Raw genomic sequence first — 20,519 nt, 5'->3', positions numbered from 1 at the left:
TCTGTACGGTACCTTATTCAATGATACAATAAAATTAAATTCGATACTTATAACTACTTGCGCAATACGGGCAGACACAAATTTAACGAAGATAAAATTTGATTTTTAAGTTCCGCGGTGAAAAAAAAAAAAAAAATTACTAGAAATTGTAGACCGCGTTATATCGAAACCGCATTGTATAAGTACCGCGTTATACGAGGGTTACCTATATTTACTTTTCAAACATAACGCGCGCACACCAGGAAAAAAGGTTAAACTTCATGCCTATTATACTCCGATCAAAATATTTTTTATGGATTTTCTGTTTTTATTTTTTATTGATGGCAGAGAAAAGACATTAAGAAGGAAAATAAATAAACTATTTCATAATTTTATGTTGTGCCACCTTGGTCTACGAATTTGATAAATATCTTCTAAGTTCTTAAGTAAAAAAAAAAAAAAACGTACTCATATTTTACAACGATTAAAATACCCAGTATTATTTGCAGGTGGCATCTTGGTTTCTGTAATCGGTCTTATACACCCCTCGAACGTGGATTCGATTCCTTTTTCGGATTTCATATCGGTGCTGAGGACTATTTCAGTCATTCTAGAGCTATTTCAGACAACATGGAAAGCAAAAGATGTAAGTTTTAAACTTGTTTTAATAGAAAATATCATGGCATTTAATTAAAATAAAATATTTAAGATTTTATAATGAATATAGAATTTCAATATATATATATATATATATATATATATATTTAAACTAAACTGCAGACTTTTATTCAAGAAAATAAAAACATAATAACTGCAACTATTGTCATAATTAGAAATTATAGGTTATTAATACAATTTGTGTGTTACGCAAACGTTTTCTTTACTAAAATATACGTCATCTTTTGTCGTGGCATTGCACTATTTAATGACGAATTTTGTCAGTTCGTATTAGTCTTTTATTAGTATTTTATTTTAAAAAATGAAATAAAAAAAACACGAAAAGTCTTTTGCCATTTCAGCGTTTTTAAAGATGAAAAGTCGAATCAGCGATTAAAATTTCAGTTTTCATTTTAATTTATTCTTTATTCTTCTTCAGTGTGGTATGCATTTTATCGTCTGCTTTTTTTTTATTAGGCATCTATTTAGTCATTTGCAAATATAAAAATATTCTTGTTAAACAACGTTTAATTTTCTTGACCAAAAAGCTCTGGAAAGACTTTTAATGCGATTATATTGATCAAGTGCATATAATAAACAACTATGTTATACCAACTAGTTTCACCAACTAAGTCTGTTGGCATCTTCAGGGTACATAACTGATGTAAGGCAATAAAAAGTAAAAAACTGTTACAAACTATAATCAACCGATTCCAATTATATTAAACAAAGAACAGAGCGCGTACAATACATGCATAGAGCGTGCATGATATCACTTGTTGTTATTTAGGAACGTTCTATAGTTGGCACTGTAATTCAGTTCTGGCGAGTTGAAGGATCTGATAAGGGTCTTCCAGATCACGGGCAAGATTAGTCCTTGGTTCCTGTTAAGGTTTTGTATACAGCTGGCAACTGTTGTGACCTTAAAAATTCGGGAGCGGAAGTCCTCCTCCATGTAAGGAATTGTGCTTCAATCCCACTATGGTTCGTTCTTGAGAAATGAAAAGCTAACCCCGATTTTTCTTCTCTGTTATTATTGACGTCACCTATGTGTTCTTTTTGCCTAATTTCAAGGCTCCTTGAAGTTTGGCCGATGTAATTCAAGCCGCACGAGCACGGTATGTTATAAGCTCCAGCATATTTGGAGAAAGGATGGCTATCTTTTGGAGATCTTAAGAATTGTCTAATCGTTTCTGTGGGTTTAAAGGCCACTTTTATTTTATGTGGTCTAAGGGGTCTAGCAATCTTATTGGAGAAATGTAAGTACAACTTTGCATAGACATGCCAGCTAACTCACATGCAAAATTTCTTAAAATGGAAGGAAGTTGATAAAAATTTAAAAAACAAAACTACTATTGATTGCCAGAAACAAAGCATGTATGAAATGATAAAGGAACATTGGACGAGTATTTTAGAACGCGTGATTGAAATTATAAAATTCCTTATTAGCCAAAATTTAGCTTTTCGCGGATCATCTGATAAATTATATGAAAGGAATAACGGCAATTTTTTAAAATAAGTCGAACTGTTTGCAAAGTTTGATCCCGTTATGGAAAAGCATGTTGAAAGGGCCCTACAAGGAAACAATAGAGTACACTATTTGGGTAAAGGCAGTCAGAATGAAATATTGGAAATTTTAAATAACGCAATCAGGGATACAATTTTATTATCAATTCGTAAATCTAAATATTATTGCATACTTTTAGACTGCACACCTGATGCAAGTAAAACAGAACAAATGACCATTATTATTCGCTTTGTTTCCTGTGACAATGGAATTGTCAAGATCAGGGAAAACTTTTTAGTTTATGATAATTTCAATTTCTTGTATAGATTACTACAAATTAATAACGAAGATTTATTAATTTGTATCAGATTCCACAGGACGTGGTTTATGTGCAACAATAATGGAAAAACTGGAAAATTGGAACATTCCCATTGAAGACATGCGAGATCAAGGATATGACAATGGGGCAAATATGAAAGGGAAAACATATGGGCTCCAAAATTTGCTTTTGAACAAACATCCTCGAGCTTTTTACGTGCCATGTGCTGCTCATATTCTAAATTTAATCATTAACGATGCAGCCAAAGTGAATGCAGATACAATTAGTTTCTTTGCAATTATTCAAGAAATATACAATTTCTTTTCATTCTCTTACAAACGTTTGGCAATCCTTTTTTAAACTTCGTAAAAAAATTAACATTGAAACAGCCATCAGATACGCGATGGGAAAGTAAAATTAATGCAATCCGCCCTCTACGATATCAGTTAGGAGAAATTTACGATGCACTTTTTGAAATTTTAAATAATGAAAATTTTAATAAAGAAACTCAGCATGAAGCACAAACATTATATTATGTGCTAAAATAAAGGACTACAAATTTATTTGCTCTCTTATAACTGGGCATGATTTAGTTAACAGAATAAACCCTGTGAGTAAAATGCTTCAAGACAAAATTATGAACATTACATTTGCTTTAGAATCTATCGAAAACTTAAAAATATTTTTACAAGAGTATCGATCAGATACAAATTTTAAAGAAGTTCTAAAAACGGCAAAAGAACTGAGTGAAGAGGTGGATGAAGAACAAGAATTTAAAACTGGTACGGAATTTCGACGACGAAAGAAGACACGACAATTTGACTACGAGCATCATGACGAAACGCCACAATCGCCAAAAGATAAATTTAGAGTGAATGCGTTTTATACACTTCTAGATTGCAATGTGTTCGTTAATAGAACGTTTTGAACAACTAAAAACATATTATGATAATTTCAATTTCTTGCATAGATCACTACAAATTAATAACGAAGATTTACGAAAAAATTGTGACGATTTAGAGATTCTCTTGAAGGACGGCGATAATAAAGACGTAAATGCAATAGAACTATTATATATGACTAGATATGTGCTTTCCGGGACATTCTTCGGAAGGATAATTTAAATATTCAAAACCCATTCGATATAGTTAATTTTATTGTGTCCAATAATTTATCTTCCCCTAACTTTTCAATTGCTTTAAGAATACTATTAATCTTACGTGTTAGTGTAGCAAGCGGTGAACGTTCCTTTTCCAAGTTGCAATTGATTAAAACCTACTTAAGAAACAAGTATGTCACAAAAAAAGGCTGTTCGTTTGGAGTTAATAGCTATTGAAAATGATGTATGTGCGGAATTAGACGTTAAGACCATTATTTATAATTTTATGAATATGAAATCAAAAACCCTACAATTTTAATTTAAAAAATTTCAAGTATATTTATGTAATTTAATTTATTCTAATATGTTCTAATTATTTCTGAATTATTTTCTTATTTTCTCATCTATCTTGAATTTCTTTTATTTTCCTAGAAGATAGTTCCACTTATAAAAATTATGAAAAAAAATTTTACAAGTTACTAAGAATTTAGTTGTTGTTGTCTTGTCCTTTGAAGAGTCCTAGATGCCTCCGTGTGCTCCCCACACTGCCCTGGCCATGTCTATGATTCTGCTTGTATAGAGCTGTTGTTCAGGATTAGGATCCATTTCTTTCAAGGCCGCTGCAATTGCTGGACAGGCAAAGATGTGAGTGGGTAGCAGTTCAGTATTGGGGCAGTTGACTCTTCATTAAAAAATTGGATGCCGTTGCCACGTTAGTCACCTTGAAATCGGACCATAACAAAATTTGGTCAAGAGCTTCAAGGGTCCACGGGGGGGAGGTGTGGTAGGACTTCCCCCCAATAAGAATTTAGTAACTTGTAAAATGCAAGAATTTTTTAAACTTTAGTTCAAATAAATTTTAACTTTAATTAAAATTCATTTTAATTTTGTTAGCGATTCGGGTCGGTGAGAAGGCTATAATCCCTGTATCATTATATTCAACGATTAAAGTGAAGTGGCTTCATCAAAATTTGCTTTAAATTTTGAGAATTTTTTAAATATTTGAGTTTTTAACGATTATCCCGCCTAGTCAACACCTCTTTGTTCGTTACATTTAGCGAACCAACGTGTGGCTGTTATGTCAAAATTTATTTAAGAAATTTCAAATAATTTAAATTTTTATTATCATAAAAGAACCACACACGTCCGGATTATTACAGGGGCAATTACATAGACATTGCATGCGGGCGGCAAAGATCCTAGCGCCGGCTCTGCGTATATCATCTTGTTCTCTTTGTCGGGGTTCAGAGAAAAGTATCTTGTGGACGAGTCTTCGAGGAAATCTATTCATGGTAAGGTTGGTGGATATCAGGGAAAATTCTTCCTGGAGGTCTTGTTGATCTGTTGTAAGGAGAGAGGCACGGTTCTTCAACATGTGTACAATATTAAGTTTCTCAGAAATGTGGTGGCAGGAAGTGAAATGTAAATAACGTCCCATATTGGTAGGTTTGCGGTAAACTAAGAGGTTGATACCACCATTCAGAAGCTTCTTAATTAAAGTGTCCAGAAATGATAATTGGTTATCTTTTTCAAGTTCCAGACTGAATTTGATTGTGTGGTGTAGAGAGTTGACTTTGTTAAGAAAGTCGAACAGGTCCTTTTTTGTGTGGGTTGAAACGATAAATATATCGTCAACGTATCTCCACCATACTGTGGGTTTAGGGTCTGTTTGAGTTAAGATTTTACTTTCAAAATCCTCCATAAAGAGATCAGCACAAGATGGAGAGAGGGGCTGCCCATTACAAGGCCAGTCAATGGCTGATATATGGTTTTATTCCATATGAAAAAGTTTGATGTTAAACAATGACGGAAGAGAGAAGTAATGTCTTGTGGGAGCAAACTTCCTAAAATGTTGATGACTTCCTCCACAGGGATGTTAGTGAATAGAGATGTAACATCCAGGCTGGCGAGTAAATCCGTATTGGAGATAGAGATGTTGTTCTCTATCGAAATGTTGCGGATTTCGTATATAAGTATCCGAATTATGGATGTGTGGTTTGAGGAGGCCTGCCAGGTGTTTAGATAACAGATAAGTTGGCGAATTGATTCCATCCACAATCGGGCGCAGTGGTATTCCATTTTTATGTACCTCAGGAGCGCCATATAGTCTTGGTGTTAGTGGATGCATGAATTTCAATCTTCGTTTTAAGTCTATAGACCAGTTCACCATGTGACGTATTAAATCGTTGGTATCATTGTGATTCTTTAGTGTTGGGTCTGTGACTAGGACACGGTAGGTTGATGTATCCGACAGTAAGCTCTTAATCTTATCTTCGTAATCACTGGTGTTTAAAATCTTGTTGAATTTCCCTTATCTGTCTTCAATATGATAATGTCTTTCTTTTTCTTCAAACTATACAATGTTCTTTTTTCCAGAGTAGTGATGTTTTTGTTAGGAGTTCTGGAAGATGACAGGATGATACTACTTTTTAATCTAATATCATTAGCTATGGGTTCCGGTAACGACGAGACTGCTTTTTCTATATTACAAATGATATCCACTTTAGGGACATTATGAGGTGTTATCGCAAAATTGAAACCTTTTTTTAAGTATATTGATCTCTGGTTTTGTTAATACATGATCCGATAAATTAAAAAAAACGTTGCTGTCTGGTAGAGAAGGTTTTGACTTAAAACGTTGTGTATAAAGATCGTTAAATTTTTTGATTTGGTTTCGTTTGCTCTATGCATGTATTGCACGCGCTCTGTTCTTTGTTTAATATAATTGGAATCGGTTGATTATAGGTTGTAACAGTTTTTTACTTTTTAGTGCCTTACATCAGTTATGTACCCTGAAGATGCCAACAGCCTTAGTTGGTATAACATAGTTGTTTATTATATGCACTTGATCAATATAATCCCATTAAAAGTCTTTCCAGAACTTTTTGGTCAAGAAAATTAAACGTTTTTTAACATGAATAGAATCCATGGGGAAACCAAAAGAAAGGTACGCCGTTTTGAACTCCTTAAATGTAAAAAATCCAAACTATTAAATCACCTCACTTTTTTGAAAAGATGTCGGGACAATAAGATTATTCCAAAGTTTCTATTTTTAAAAGAACAATTCCATTCAAGACCAGCGAAACATATTTATCTTAAAACATCTTTGGCACTTCTACGTGAACAGATACAGCATAAAAGATTTCTTTTAAGCCAAATAGATTTAGACTGTTATCAGATTTATGACGATATTTCTAGTACTTTAGAACAAGATATATGGTCACTTTTGGACAGAATAGTCACTATTAGCTATGATAAAGCCTTTACAACAAGCAAACGAAACCAAATAAAAAACTTTAACGATCTTTATACAAAACGTTTTAAGTCAAAACCTTCTCTACCAGACAGCAAAGTTATTTTTAATTTATCGGATCAGGTATTAACAAAACCAGAGATCAATATACTTAAAAAAGGGTTCAATTTTGCGATAACACCTCATAATGTCCCTAAAGTGGATATCATTTGTAATATAGAAAAGGCAATCTCGTCGTTAACGGAACCCATAGCTAATGATATTAGATTAAAAAGTAGTATCATCCTGTCATCTTCCAGAACTCCTAACAAAAACATCACTACTCTGGAAAAAAGAACATTGTATAGTTTGAAGAAAAAGAAAGACATTATCATATTGAAGGCATATAAGGGAAATTCAACATGATTTTAAACACCAGTGATTACGAAGATAAGATTAACAGCTTACTGTCGAATACATCAAACCTACCGCGTCCTAGTCACAGACCCAACACTAAAGAACCACAATGATACCAACGATTTAATACGTCACATGGTGAACTGGTCTATAGACTTAAAACGAAGATTGAAATCCATGCATCCACTAACACCAAGACTATATGGCGCTCCTAAGGTACATAAAAATGGAATACCACTACGACCGATTGTGGATGGAATCAATTCGCCAACTTATCTGTTATCTAAACACCTGGCAGGCCTCCTCAAACCACACATCCATAATTCGGATACTTATATACGAAATTCGCAACATTTCGATAGAGAACAACATCTCTATCTCCAATACGGATTTACTTGCCAGCCTGGATGTTACATCTCTATTCACTAACATCCCTGTGGAGGAAGTCATCAACATTTTAGGAAGTTTGCTCCCACAAGACATTACTTCTCTGTTCCGTCATTGTTTAACATCAAATTTTTTCTTACGAAAAAAAAACCATATATCAGCAATTGACTGGCCTTGCAATGGGTAACCCCCTCTCTCCATCTTGTGCTGATCTCTTTATGGAAGATTTTGAAAGTAAAATCTTAACTCAAACAGACCCTAAACCCATAGTATGGTGGAGATACGTTGACGATATCTTTATCGTTTCGACCCACACAAAAAAGGACCTGTTCGACTTTCTTAACAAAATCAACTCTCTACACCACACAATCAAATTCACTCTGGAACTTGAAAGAGATAACCAATTATCATTTCTGGACACTTGAATTAAGAAGCTTCCGAATGGTGGTATCAACCTCTCAGTTTACTGCAAACCTTCCAATACAGCACGTTATTTATATTTCACTTCCTGCCACCACATTTCTCAGAAACTTAGTATTGTACACACGTTGAAGAACCATACCTCTCTCCTTACAACAGATCAACAAGACCTCCAGGAAGAATTATCCTTGATATCCACCAACCTTACCATGAATGGATTTCCTTCTTTACTCGTCTACAAGATACTTTTCTCTGAACCCCGACAAAGACAAGAAGATGATATACGTTATATTTCTACCATCGTCATTCCATACTTAGAGACAGTTTCCAATAAGATTGCTAAACTCCTTAGACCACATAAAATAAGAGTGGCCTTTAAACTTACAGAAACGATTAGACAATTCTTAAGATCTCCAAAAGATAGCCATCCTTTCTCCAAATATGCTGGAGTTTATAACATACCCTGCTCGTGCGGCTTGAATTACATCGGCCAGACTTCAAGGAGCCTTGAAATTAGGCAAAAAGAACACATAGGTGACATCAATAATAACAGAGAACAAAAATCCGGTTAGCTTTTCATTTCTCAAGAACGAACCATACCATAGAGTGAGATTGAAGCACAATTCCTTACATGGAGGAGGACTTCCGCTCCCGAATTTTTAAGGTCACAATAGTTGCCCGCTGTATACAAAATCTTAACAGGAACCAAGAACTAATCTTGCCCGTGATCTGGAAGACCCTTATCAGATCCTTCAACTCGCCAGAACTGAATTATAGTGCCAACTATAGAACGTTCCTAAATAACAACAAGTGATATGATACACGCTCTATGACTGTATTGTACGCGCTCTGTTCTTTGTTTAATATAATTGGAATCGGTTGATTCCAATTGTTTGTAACAGTTTTTTACTTTTTATTGCCTTACATCAGTTATGTACCCTGAAGATGCCAACAGCCCTTAGTTGATGAAACTAGTTGGTATAACATAGTCGTTTATTATATGCACTTGATCAATATAATCCCATTAAAAGTCTTTCCATAAAAATATTCTTTTCAGGGGATTGGATGGAAGACGAAGGTTTAGATTTCTGGAATAATACTATTCCCGCTCGTGAATATGCAGGTGTTTATTCTACAGTAGGTAACTAAGCTCTGATTTCTTTTCCTTTTTGTTGTTGTTCAATTTTAAATTTGATCACTTGAGAAAGAATTAATTATAAATTCGGTTGCGTATAGCTTGAAAGAAATTTAATGTGTATATTTTGCCAATTCCATTGAAAATCATTGTGAAATAATGCAAAGGAAGTTTTAATTTTGTAATAATTTCACATGTTTTCTGAAATTCTTTCTCCAACTAATGTAATTTTATTTTTTTATTATTATTTTTTTTTTTTTGTTATGGTCATTGTGCTGTAGCTTTATTGTGCTGCCATCTATCGTAAAATGCTAAAGTAAATAAATCAGAATATAGATGTTAGATATTCAGATGTCGCTTAAATCTAATAATTAAGCACTTATTCACAAAAAAAATATTTTATGAAAGCGGTAAAAAATGAAGTAAAAAAGCTCAATTAAAAAAACATTTTACTAATTATTATAATAATTAGTAATTATAAAATATATATATATATATATATATTAGGGTTACCAAGTAATTTTATAAACTTGGTTATTTTACCCCTAATCCCAAGTAAGCAAACAGTTAAGTTTGCACCTGAACGTAGTTCAAGTCTAAAGGTGGTGCAACACATTGTAAAGGTGGGTAAAGCTGTGATCACTATTTTTAGTATTTTCCATAATGTAAAGCACATCTCACTAGAAGATGTATACTGCAATACATTATGGATGGGGTCACTATCCAGACCGGTTTCAACCTTTTTTGAGGTCTCCTCAGTGAGTTGCTAGACCCTAAATACCAAGGTTTTAGTAAAAAAGGTCGAAACTGGTCTGGGTAGTGACCCCACCCATAATGTATTGCAGTATACATCTCTTAGTGAGATGTGCTTTACATTATGGAAAATACTAAGAATAGTGATCAGATCTTTATCCACCTTTACAATGAGTTGCCCTGGTGTTGCACCACCTTTAGACTTGAACTACGTTCAGGCGCAAACTTAACTGTTTGCTTACTTTGGATTAGGAGTAAAAAAATATACATTATCCAAGGTAAAAAAACTTATATATATATATATATATATATATAATAAACATAACAATAATTTATTCATACGGTGATTGCCCGCATGAGAACCATGTTTTTACACTTCTTCTTTGGCAGTTTTTTTTATTTTTATTTTTCTATATTTCTCTTTGCATGTGTTCACTAACTGGTATGCCTCTTATGTGTGTGGGGGGGGGGATTAAAAATACCACTCAAATAAAGTAAAACACGATTTACACTATTGGAAAATAGTGTAAATAGTGTAAAACCTCAGAAATACACTTTTGGAAAAAGAGTATTTCTGAGGTTTGATAGCTCATAACACCACTTTTTTTATTTAGTAATACCATAAAATTATATATCAATGGAAAGATAATTTAATCAAGAATGTAATGCAATAAATTTTATGAAGAATTTTTTATTAGAACAGCAGTTATAAAGAAGAAAAGTGAAACACATAGAATAAATGAAATATACAAAAATTCTCACAATGTGAGTTAATACTTAGCTGGGTAACCTTTAGCGTTAATTACAGCCTTACAACGCCTTCCCATGGAGTGAACCAAGTTTTTTTTAGTTCTACAGCTGTTATAATGTTAAACCAAGATTGAATTATTGCTTCTATTAATTGGGTTTTATTTGTGGGTTGCTTCTGACTAACAAGTTTCTTTAGTCGGCTCCATAGATTTTCGATTGAGTTAAGATCTGGGCTATTCCCAGGCCATTCCAGCAGTGGAATATGCTGGAATGGCTTTTTGCACACAGAAGTAACATGACATGGAGCTGAATCCTGTTGAAATATAAATGCTTCATAATCTTGGAAAATATCACGTGCGGAATGCTTCAGTTTGGGCTCAAGTATTTCATTTATGTATTTTTGGGCATTTATATTCCCATTAATCACGCAAATTCTGCCCAAACCTTTTGATGTCATACAACCCAGATCATAACACTAAGTGGGTGTTTCACGGTTGGTGCAATGCAATCAGGATGCAAATCTTCTCCGATTCTTCTCCTTACGTATTTTATGTCATCACTACCAAACAGGGAGATTTTGGTCTCATCACTCCAAATAACACTGTCCCATTGTTCCATTGTCCAGTTAACATGGATTTTAGCCTAGTTTAATCTTTTCAACCTTTGTATGAGAGATAAAAATGGCTTTTTTCGTGAAATTCTAGCACTTAGACCAAATTCTTGCAGTCTGCGCCGAACAGTCCTTGCACTCAACTTCACATTGTGTTGCGCCATTTCATCTTGTATACACCCAGATGATTTTCTTCTGTCATGTAGGCACAGTCTCTCAATTCTTCTATCATCATTTGCTGTTGTGCACCTTTTCCTGCCTTTACCAGCCTGGTTTTGTAGCGACTGAGTCTCCTTATACCTCTTCAAAAATTTAGAAATGCCACCTTTGGTTTTAAGTTTCCACCAATTTTTCTTCTAATTTCTTCATAACTGTAGCCTTGTTCACTTAACAGTACTATTTTACATCGCTTTCTGGGTGACCAGTCAACTCTTTGCGCCATTTTTTAATTTTATTACGTTTTAAAAGCTCACTAAATGAAAGAACACACACACACACACACACACACACACACACACACACACACACACACACACACACACACACACACACACACACACACACACACACACACACACACACACACACACACACACACACACACACACACACACACACACACACACACAAAAGAAAAAAAAAAAGACCAACCAACTTGATAGCAATCACATAACACACGGACAAATGTAACAGCCTCCTCTCAGCTCCAATACATCAATAGCTGAATTCCCACTGTGACCTTATTGGTTCATTGCCAAAACAAGATGATACCTGATTGGCCCTCTAAACACTCATATCCAATTTTGGCCACTGGTATACTAGAGCACCACTGCTCAAAACATACGTATGAAATTTCTTCTTGTAACGATGGGATTTAAAGACACGTTTCGTGAAGAAACGCGACGTACTATGTAACTACCGAGGCATCGATTCTCGATAGTACTGGCATTAAAATCCCATTGTTGACCTTGAATCTAGAGTCTCATATAAAAAAATGAAATAAAAATTGGCCAGGTGGCTGTGTAATCGTGTGGAAATGGCATCTGTTTTCTATAACTCTAGCCCGCAAGCAAAAAAGCCGTTATAATTTCGATTCTGGTCACCAAAAAGAGAAAGTTTTGCCAATTTTTTTCTTCTTGAAGCTGGTAGGTAGTGGAGTTAGTCGATCTTTGACACCTGAAAATAATGCTGTTTTTTTTTTATCGGAAACTAAATTTTAACTCTTCAATCCCCCCACACCTAAAAAAACACGAATGTAGATTTTACACTATTTAGGCGATAATATATACTTGTTAAAATTTGCAATCGTTAGATGGCATCACTTGTCTGACACTCTTAATCTCCCTCCCTTAATGTCTATAAAATCACTGATGACCTTGTATTCACTTGTCAATAATGGCTACAGGCAGAGTGGCTACCTAACAAATCCCCCGAAAAAAGCGAACATAGATTTCACACTATTTTAGGCGAATTTAGACTATAACAGGATCGTTATCTGTTACTGGACAGAGGAATTCAAATCTCAGATTAACATTTTACAAAAATACTTATGGAAGTTTAAAATATTGCTAACAGTATTTTACAACATTCGTTGATAAATTCAAAATTGATAAAAGCTGTTCGTATATCTGTTCAGAAATCCAAGCTTCGGTAATGTTGTGGAGGGAGGAGTTCAATAGCTCAGTTGGAAACATGTGACATTTAATGCCAAGATCATTAAAATCTATATGTGATAATACGAAATAGGGCACATTTGGAGAACAATTTTAATTGAAAATCGAAATGTTTAGAACGGCTAAATTTGTAAAAATTGATACCATCCAGCACCAGAAACATCAATAAATGAAAATTCAGTTTATTATTATAATTTTACATCAAGAATTCATTCTATAGATTGTACAGATTCTACAAGTACGAGTTCTCAAAGCACGCGACCAAGATATTATTACTATTATTATTCCTGACACCTCCAAGGAGTCCGAAGACTCATCGCGGGAGGACACCTATAACTGTCTCAACCACTACACCGAACCTCTACTACGAATCAACGCCATCTACCGCCCACCTCCACCACAACCGGTATTCTATGTCTGTAAATTGCGTGTGTTCTGAAGGACCGATTTGTCTGTATACGGGATGAAAAACCCGAGTTTCCGGGAGAAAAAACCCTGCTATCATAAATACATTTCAACAGTTACCACAGATAACGTACATTTATGTCAAACGTAAGTGTTGCTAGTTAAAATAATAACGATCGTTCGAAAATAAACGAAATAATAGAAATTGCACAATTAATGTTGTTCTTTCAGAGAGTTTTTGTGAAGGCTGTCAAAAACGTACTTGCTACTTCTGAAAAGAACACGCCATTGTTTCTCTATCTTCCTTTCCAGTCGGTACACAGTCCAATTCAGGTAAGTATCATTGTCGTTGTAGTGAGGAAATAAAGTTTATGAAAATAGATCACGTAACGATTTTTTGGATATGGTCTTTGTTAAATTAAAATTAACTTTTATTGCAATAATTGAGATCGTTCCCTTTCGGTTACATTTGGGAAATCGAACAAAAGGAACATCGCTGTTTCTTTTGTACGATTTCTCAAAAATTATCGAATTTTGGATGCGTTTTTTATAAATTAAATGTCATGACAGCATAATTGGTTACATTATTACTAATCTCCTATCAACAATTGTTCTGTAAATTAGTCTGCTACTTGCATCACTCCGATATTGTCGTATCTGTCATTTTAGCCTTCTAAGGCACTTCTGAATGAATCCACCTATGTTTTTGCATCAAACACCTGTTTTGCTAACCTATAAATAAATCAGCTACTGCCTTTTATTCCATTATTTGGAGTAGGCGAGGCCTTTATACCCTATCTAGCTTTTGAAGACTGAGTGGGCAGTTCAGTCTCCACCATTAGCCAATCAGAGGTAGGTGGCCCATGTCTGTCACTAATTATAGCAGTCACCGATGAAGAGGCTGGCAAACAAGTGCTTCCATCTCTTGGTACCTAACTCTAACAAGATATGTTACTGTCTGAAATAACGTGGGTCCTACGGTCGATTTTCTTGAATTTACGGGATGAAAAACCCGAGTTTCCGGGAGGAAAAACCCGTGCCAGAGTTCGGTTAACTGGAAACGGCCGAAAAAAGGCTTTGAAAAAGTTCCACCAGTCGGCGACTATACTTGAACTTAAGTTATACTTCGAAGACCAAGCACAGAGGACGTAAGCGCCACTTCCACTGTGCTACGCAGGTCTTTTTGTTGCTGACCTTTCCTATTTTGTATAAGTAAACATACTGCCTTAAATTAATCCTGCTGAAACATTTTTGAATGTAAACAATCTCAAGTTCCTTCCTGATGTCTTCATTTTGATATTATTCTGCCATTGATAACAATCTGTTCAGGCTCCCCCCCCCCCCCCCAGAACTCATATATGTGGTTTCTAATCTTCGATCAAGTGCTTTATTTCTAACCCAACTTTCAGATCCATAACTTTAAAATGATTTGAGCACTGTCTTGTATACTGCTAGGTAAGTATTTTGGTAATTTCTCTCTTATTCAAATATAAATCCATTCAGCTGGCTACTCACCATACCCGCTTTTCTTATTCTGTGATCTATTTCCAGAATTTGGCTTGCTCTCTTCGCTAAAAACTGTGCTTTAATAGCTGAAATATTTTACTTGTTCTATACAATCTAAATTCAGAATGCAGTTGAAGTTTTCTATGCTCCTACCTATTTTCATAGTTTTGGTCTTTTTATTGTTGATTTTCATGCCAAATTCGTTACAGCTGTTATTCAATTTGGTTAGAGAATCCTGAAGACTTCTACTAGATGTGTTTAGGAGTACCATCATCTGCAAAGAGCTAAGTTTGACATCTCCAATTCTAATCTCATGCTTGATGCCACTTTCTTTCATAATGCGATCCATATGATGAATAAGAGTGGAGATAATGGGCATCCTTGCCTTACTCCTTCAACTCTAACTGCTGACTGACGACTTACATATAGAGTATGTATTACTTTGTATAAGGTTCCATTTACCCCATATAATTTTAGTGCTTTGAAGAGCTTTTCTCTGGGCACATTGTCTTATGCCTTTTCCAGATCCTCTGCAAATTTCACCTATTTTATCTCCCTTTTTATTTGACAGAAATTATGAAAGCTCTACTCCGATCATCTGGAATTCGACATTCTGACCAAACCTTTTGAAATATGCAATGTAGCCATTGCAGAACTTTTATATCTTCATATATTAGTATTTCTCATTGAATATCACCTACTCGAGCTGCCTTTGAAAAATTTCTACTGCGTCAGTGCTTGTTTCATTTAACAAACATTAGTAAAATTGTAGTTTATGCGTAAATCTTTCCGAGTTCTCTGCGATAAGTTTTTTCGTTAATTTAAATTTTGAATTTTTCTTGCTTTTATCGATTCTATCACTCTCCTGCCTGAATCTATCTTTAAATGCCTGATGCTTTTATAGTTACTGTATTCGGCAAGAAACTCTTGGATTCCGATCTTTGAGTTTCTTATTTGGTTTTGAAACAATGTGGGATTTAATATCCCCTAAATTTAAATAATGTTTACATCGCCGAAATGAAGCCTATTGGCTCTTTATTTTAAATAGCCTAATATTTTTTTTTTTTTTAAAGAGAAAATAAACCAATTTGCTTCCTTCTTTTGTTTCGCAGGTGCACAATGTGTGGTATTGTGCACCTGGTATTGATTAAAGAAACGGTATCAAAGTTGTCACAAATTGCTGCCATCTGCTGTTAGAAACGTTAACTAAACTGAAATAAATTCTTTCTCTTTATTGAAGTTGATACTGTCAATAATATTTGTAGAACTACATGGCACTCATCACAATGATACTGAAACGAAAAATGTTTTAATAATTTTTAATTAATATGTATTAACTAAAGAATTAAATCCTTCCAGAGTTATTTTTAGAGAACTAGCTTTTTTTCTTTATTATTTTTCTACAGCACTTTTCTATCTGATTACTGCATAATAAATAACTATTATATTCAGATTCACTTGAGGCACTTTACATTAACGTTCAACAATTATTATCTCAGCGGGAACTTCTTGTATATAGCACAATTGCAATAGCCTATTCTTTGTCAGGAAGAGATTGCTTGCTTTTTCGTTTTTAATGTTTATGACGTCATATTTTAAATGCTAATTGTATTACATTACGGAAATTACTTTTGTACGTGAATGGCTCGAGTGATGAACAAGAAAGGAAAACGATGTTTTTAAATGTTAACTTTTTGATAGTAGTTATGATAATTTACAAGACTTTTAAAATGATTAATTTATGCTTATCGTAAGAACATGAATGATGAAATAAAGAGCAAGAAAGAGCCATAATAAACGGGTACATTTATTATTATTATTATTATTATTATTATTATTATTATTATTATTATTATTATTATTACGTCACACCTCCAAGGAGTCCATGGACTCTTCATGGGAAGGCCCGTTATAACACAACATGCCATCCTCACTATTGTACGCCCACAGATGCGAAACACTTCGACACTTCTGCGCATGTCAGAAGAAGGAAAATCCATTCCAATATTAGGGTAATCAATGCGTTTCGTTTTTTATTATTATTTTACCTCGGAAAATTAGCTTTTCTTTTATGAACATTGAAGTTCTTAAAGTGGTAACTATTTTGCTTGTAACAGTTGGAAAATTTACGTATAAAGCACGTGATTTCGGGTATTGGTGACCAATTGGTACATCCTTTATTTTTTTCTCCCCTTCAGCATGAATTGACTATTCTTGGCACATTGCCAACCTCGGGTCTATGAAGTGTGAGCGTACAATACTTAATTCTCTATCTACCGCCCACTAATACATTGCATAATCCTCTTTCTAGCCTCCACTAATGTACTACATAATCCGTATCCACATCCACTACGCCATCTACTGTTTACTAATATTGTTTTTGTCTATTTACTGCGTGTGTTCTCTGGCTGACTTGTCTGTATGAGGAATAACAAATCCGAGTTTCCCTCTTCTTGAATGTTAATAATAATGATAATAATAATAATAATAATAATAATAATAGTAATAATAATAATAATAATAATAATAATAATAATAATAATAATAATAATAATAATAATAATAATAATGCGACTCTTTCTAAAGATTAAATGATACGATGTTCACATATGAAATACATATCGCACAGAACCAGCAGTGACGTACTTTAGCGTTAGAAAGCTGTACTGTTAATTTATAATTCATATGGACCTAGTAATTTATTCAAGATCAGATTAACTGCATGTGCCAGTAAATAATTAGCCTGTCACATTTGGTTCTAGAATTTCCCAGTTGCGCTGTTAAATAAATTTATTTATGGGCACGAGATATTTTGGAAAGAAAGCACTTTATCAAAACGAGGAGGAACAGAAGATGCCAACAGCAGGCTGACAAATGGAATAATACTCTTGCTAATGTGAAGATCATTTGTATATTCTTTCAATATTTTGTGTTGTTTATGACGTCATAATCGACAACCTATTCGCTGACGAATGCGTAGACTGTTCGATTTAATCGAACTTTCCTTCCTTATGTATACGCAAGAAGAAGAATATTATACAAAGACATCAGAAGGTTTCGATTGATTTTTTTTTGCTATAAAGGTGTAGAGAGGGAAGAACAGCAGTGACGTAGTAACGCTATGGCAATGGAGTATTTACCAAGGTCGTCTGTCAGGACAGCAGTGGTAGAGTAGTTTACCAATTAGTGAAATTATCCCAATAATAACAATAATAATAATAACAATAATAATAATAATAATAAAAAGACGCTTAGCTTAGTTGAGAATTTCCAAAGTGCCATGAATCTGACTAGTGAGTAGTAGCAAGTTCGGATCTACACAAAATCTTGAGTCTTTTTTTTTTTTTTTGAAGCACAATTGTACTTGCGAATGTGGTCAGTACGTTTCGTAAATTCTGAGTACGATAGAAAGATTTGGGAACACATCCTGCCAAACCCAAGTAGAGCTTGCTGTTAAAAAAAAAAAAAAATTAAAAAAGAGCAAAAAAAAAAAAAAAAAAACGATCAGGTCTTGATAAATTGATTGCGTTTAGGTCTCGAGCATATTCGCGCACTAGACTTATCCCGTGTTTTTGTATATCGTGATCGTCATATTTTTTGTTATCTCAAACTTATTAAGAAATGCAAAGTTTGTATCCAAGCTTCTTTCACTATCTATTGCAGTCAGTAATTATATGGTCAGAAATCAAATTAAAAAGTGCGTATATTTGTAGTGAATTAAACTGCAAAAACAGTCATAAAGTTAATCTTCTTACAATGCGACGCATTGTTATTTCACATATTTTTATTTCTGGTTTTGTTCACGTTCGATATGTAATTTAGATTCTTGTTTCGTGTTTGCCACTGCGTAGGAATGTGCTGCAAACATGCAACACATTCCTACCATAATGCGTAAAACTTTATATACAAGGGTGGTCTGAAAAGTTCTCGCTTCGACTATAGATGGCAACACTATCGGCAAGGTTTTTTTCTAAGTTGGTACATCTGTCATAAGCATCCATATGGAATTGCAAGTCATTCTATCAAATAGTTTGTTTTATACACCTGTCTGAAGCAAAAGTGTTGTCTGTATCCCTTGAAACGAATAAAATTCTTTGGAAAATAATGTTTAATGCCAAAAGAAATTCACTCGAAGTTCATAAAAGTTTATGGGCGCTGGTCTCCTTCGTTTTCAACAATTAAGAAATGGGCTGCCGAGTTTAAACGTGGCCGTACCAGCCTTGAAGATGATCCACGTGCGTCCAAAAAATGTAACAACACCAGAAATCATTGATCAAGTGCACGATATGGTATTGGATGACCGGCGAGTCAAAGTGCGTGAAATTGCTGAGACTATAGGCATTTCAAAAGAACGTGTAGGATGTATTTTGCATGAAGAATTGCAAATGAAAAAGCTTTGTGCAAGATTGGGTGCCGCGCTTGCTCACAGCAGATCAAAAACGCACTCGCATGAATATCTCTGAACAGTGCTTGAAGTGTTTTAACAAGAATTAAATCTGATTTTGTGCATCGATTTATTACTACGAATGAGACTTAGATTCACCAGAATCCAAACAGCAATCAAAACAGTGGACAGAAGCTGGTTGTTCAACGCCAAAAAAGACGAACTCGGTTCCATCAGCCGGAAAAATCATGGCATCAGTGTTTCGGGATACTAAAGGCATTTTGTTTATTATCTTGAAAAGGATAATAAACAAACCAAAGGGGAATAAATAAATATAATAACCCGGGAATATTATTCCGATCTTTTGTCCAGACTAGGCGAAAATATTCGTTAGAAAAGACTCGGTTTGCAGAAGGGAAAACTCATCTTTCATCAGGACAATGCACTTGCACACAATGATGTTTTGGCAATGGGAAAATTAAAGGATCTGCACTATGAATTGTTGGAATATCCACCCTATTCCTCAGATTTGCTCCCTCTGACTTCTGTCTCTTCCCAAAACTAAAACTCTTCCTCGCTGGTCAGCGTTTTTCTTCGAATCAAGAGGTGATTGCAGCTGTAGAGGGGTACTTTGCAGATTTTACTGAGAACCACTACAGGGATAAGGGCGCTGGAGCATCGCTTTAATAAATGTATTAGTTTTAAGGGAGATTATGTTGAAGAATAAAAGTAATTTTTAAATTATAAATTCGTTTTTTCATTGTTAGGTCAAGAACTTTTCAAACCGCCCTTCTATTTTATACAAATTCGAAATCCATTTAATATTGTTGATAAAATGAACTGCAGTTATTTTAAACTATTCTTCTCGTAAGAGATAAAAATGGGGTTGAATATTTTTATTGCAGTGAAGACTGCAAGTGGTCTATAACAGGAGTTTGTTGACATCTGGCAATAATTTAAGACTGCAAAAAGAATTATGCAATTAAAAAAAATAATAATAACTGAGCACTATCCACGTAAATTTGCCTCGTGAGTGAAAGTATAAAAATTTCGGGGTTTTTTGGTTAGGATTTTACAGTGAACGGAAAGCTAACAGAACCTTATATGGCATATAATATGCCAATGAAGATGCTAACCTCTTACCAAAACTAGAATTTACAAAATAAATGTTCAGTTTCTCAGAAATTCGGCTATGGTTTATTTGAAGTAAAGCCTATTGAATAGTTGATAAACATTTAAGACACAGTTTGTTTATTTGCTACGTTTACTGCTTCTTTTCTGTCTTT

At 34.2% G+C, this 20,519-nt stretch overlaps 1 protein-coding gene across 1 annotated transcript in view; it reads left to right on the top strand.

Annotated features, from left to right (window-relative positions):
* Positions 1-20,519, top strand: part of LOC150105112 (arylsulfatase B-like) — an 80,385-nt gene that overhangs the window by 30,706 nt on the left and 29,160 nt on the right. The window contains exons 5-7 of the mRNA XM_090395498.1: positions 489-625; positions 9,075-9,154; positions 13,575-13,676. Coding sequence (XP_090251624.1) covers positions 489-625; positions 9,075-9,154; positions 13,575-13,676 — 319 coding nt within the window. The remainder of the gene's footprint in view (positions 1-488; positions 626-9,074; positions 9,155-13,574; positions 13,677-20,519) is intronic.

The sequence above is a fragment of the Typopeltis vanoorti genome, chromosome 7, assembly GCF_054136105.1.
Source record: "Typopeltis vanoorti isolate ZY-2024b chromosome 7, IOZ_Tvanoo_1.0, whole genome shotgun sequence".
In the NCBI taxonomy this organism is placed as follows: domain Eukaryota; kingdom Metazoa; phylum Arthropoda; class Arachnida; order Uropygi; family Thelyphonidae; genus Typopeltis; species Typopeltis vanoorti.
The sequence above is the reverse complement of the archived record's forward strand: the minus strand, read 5'-3'. Positions and strand labels throughout refer to the sequence as shown.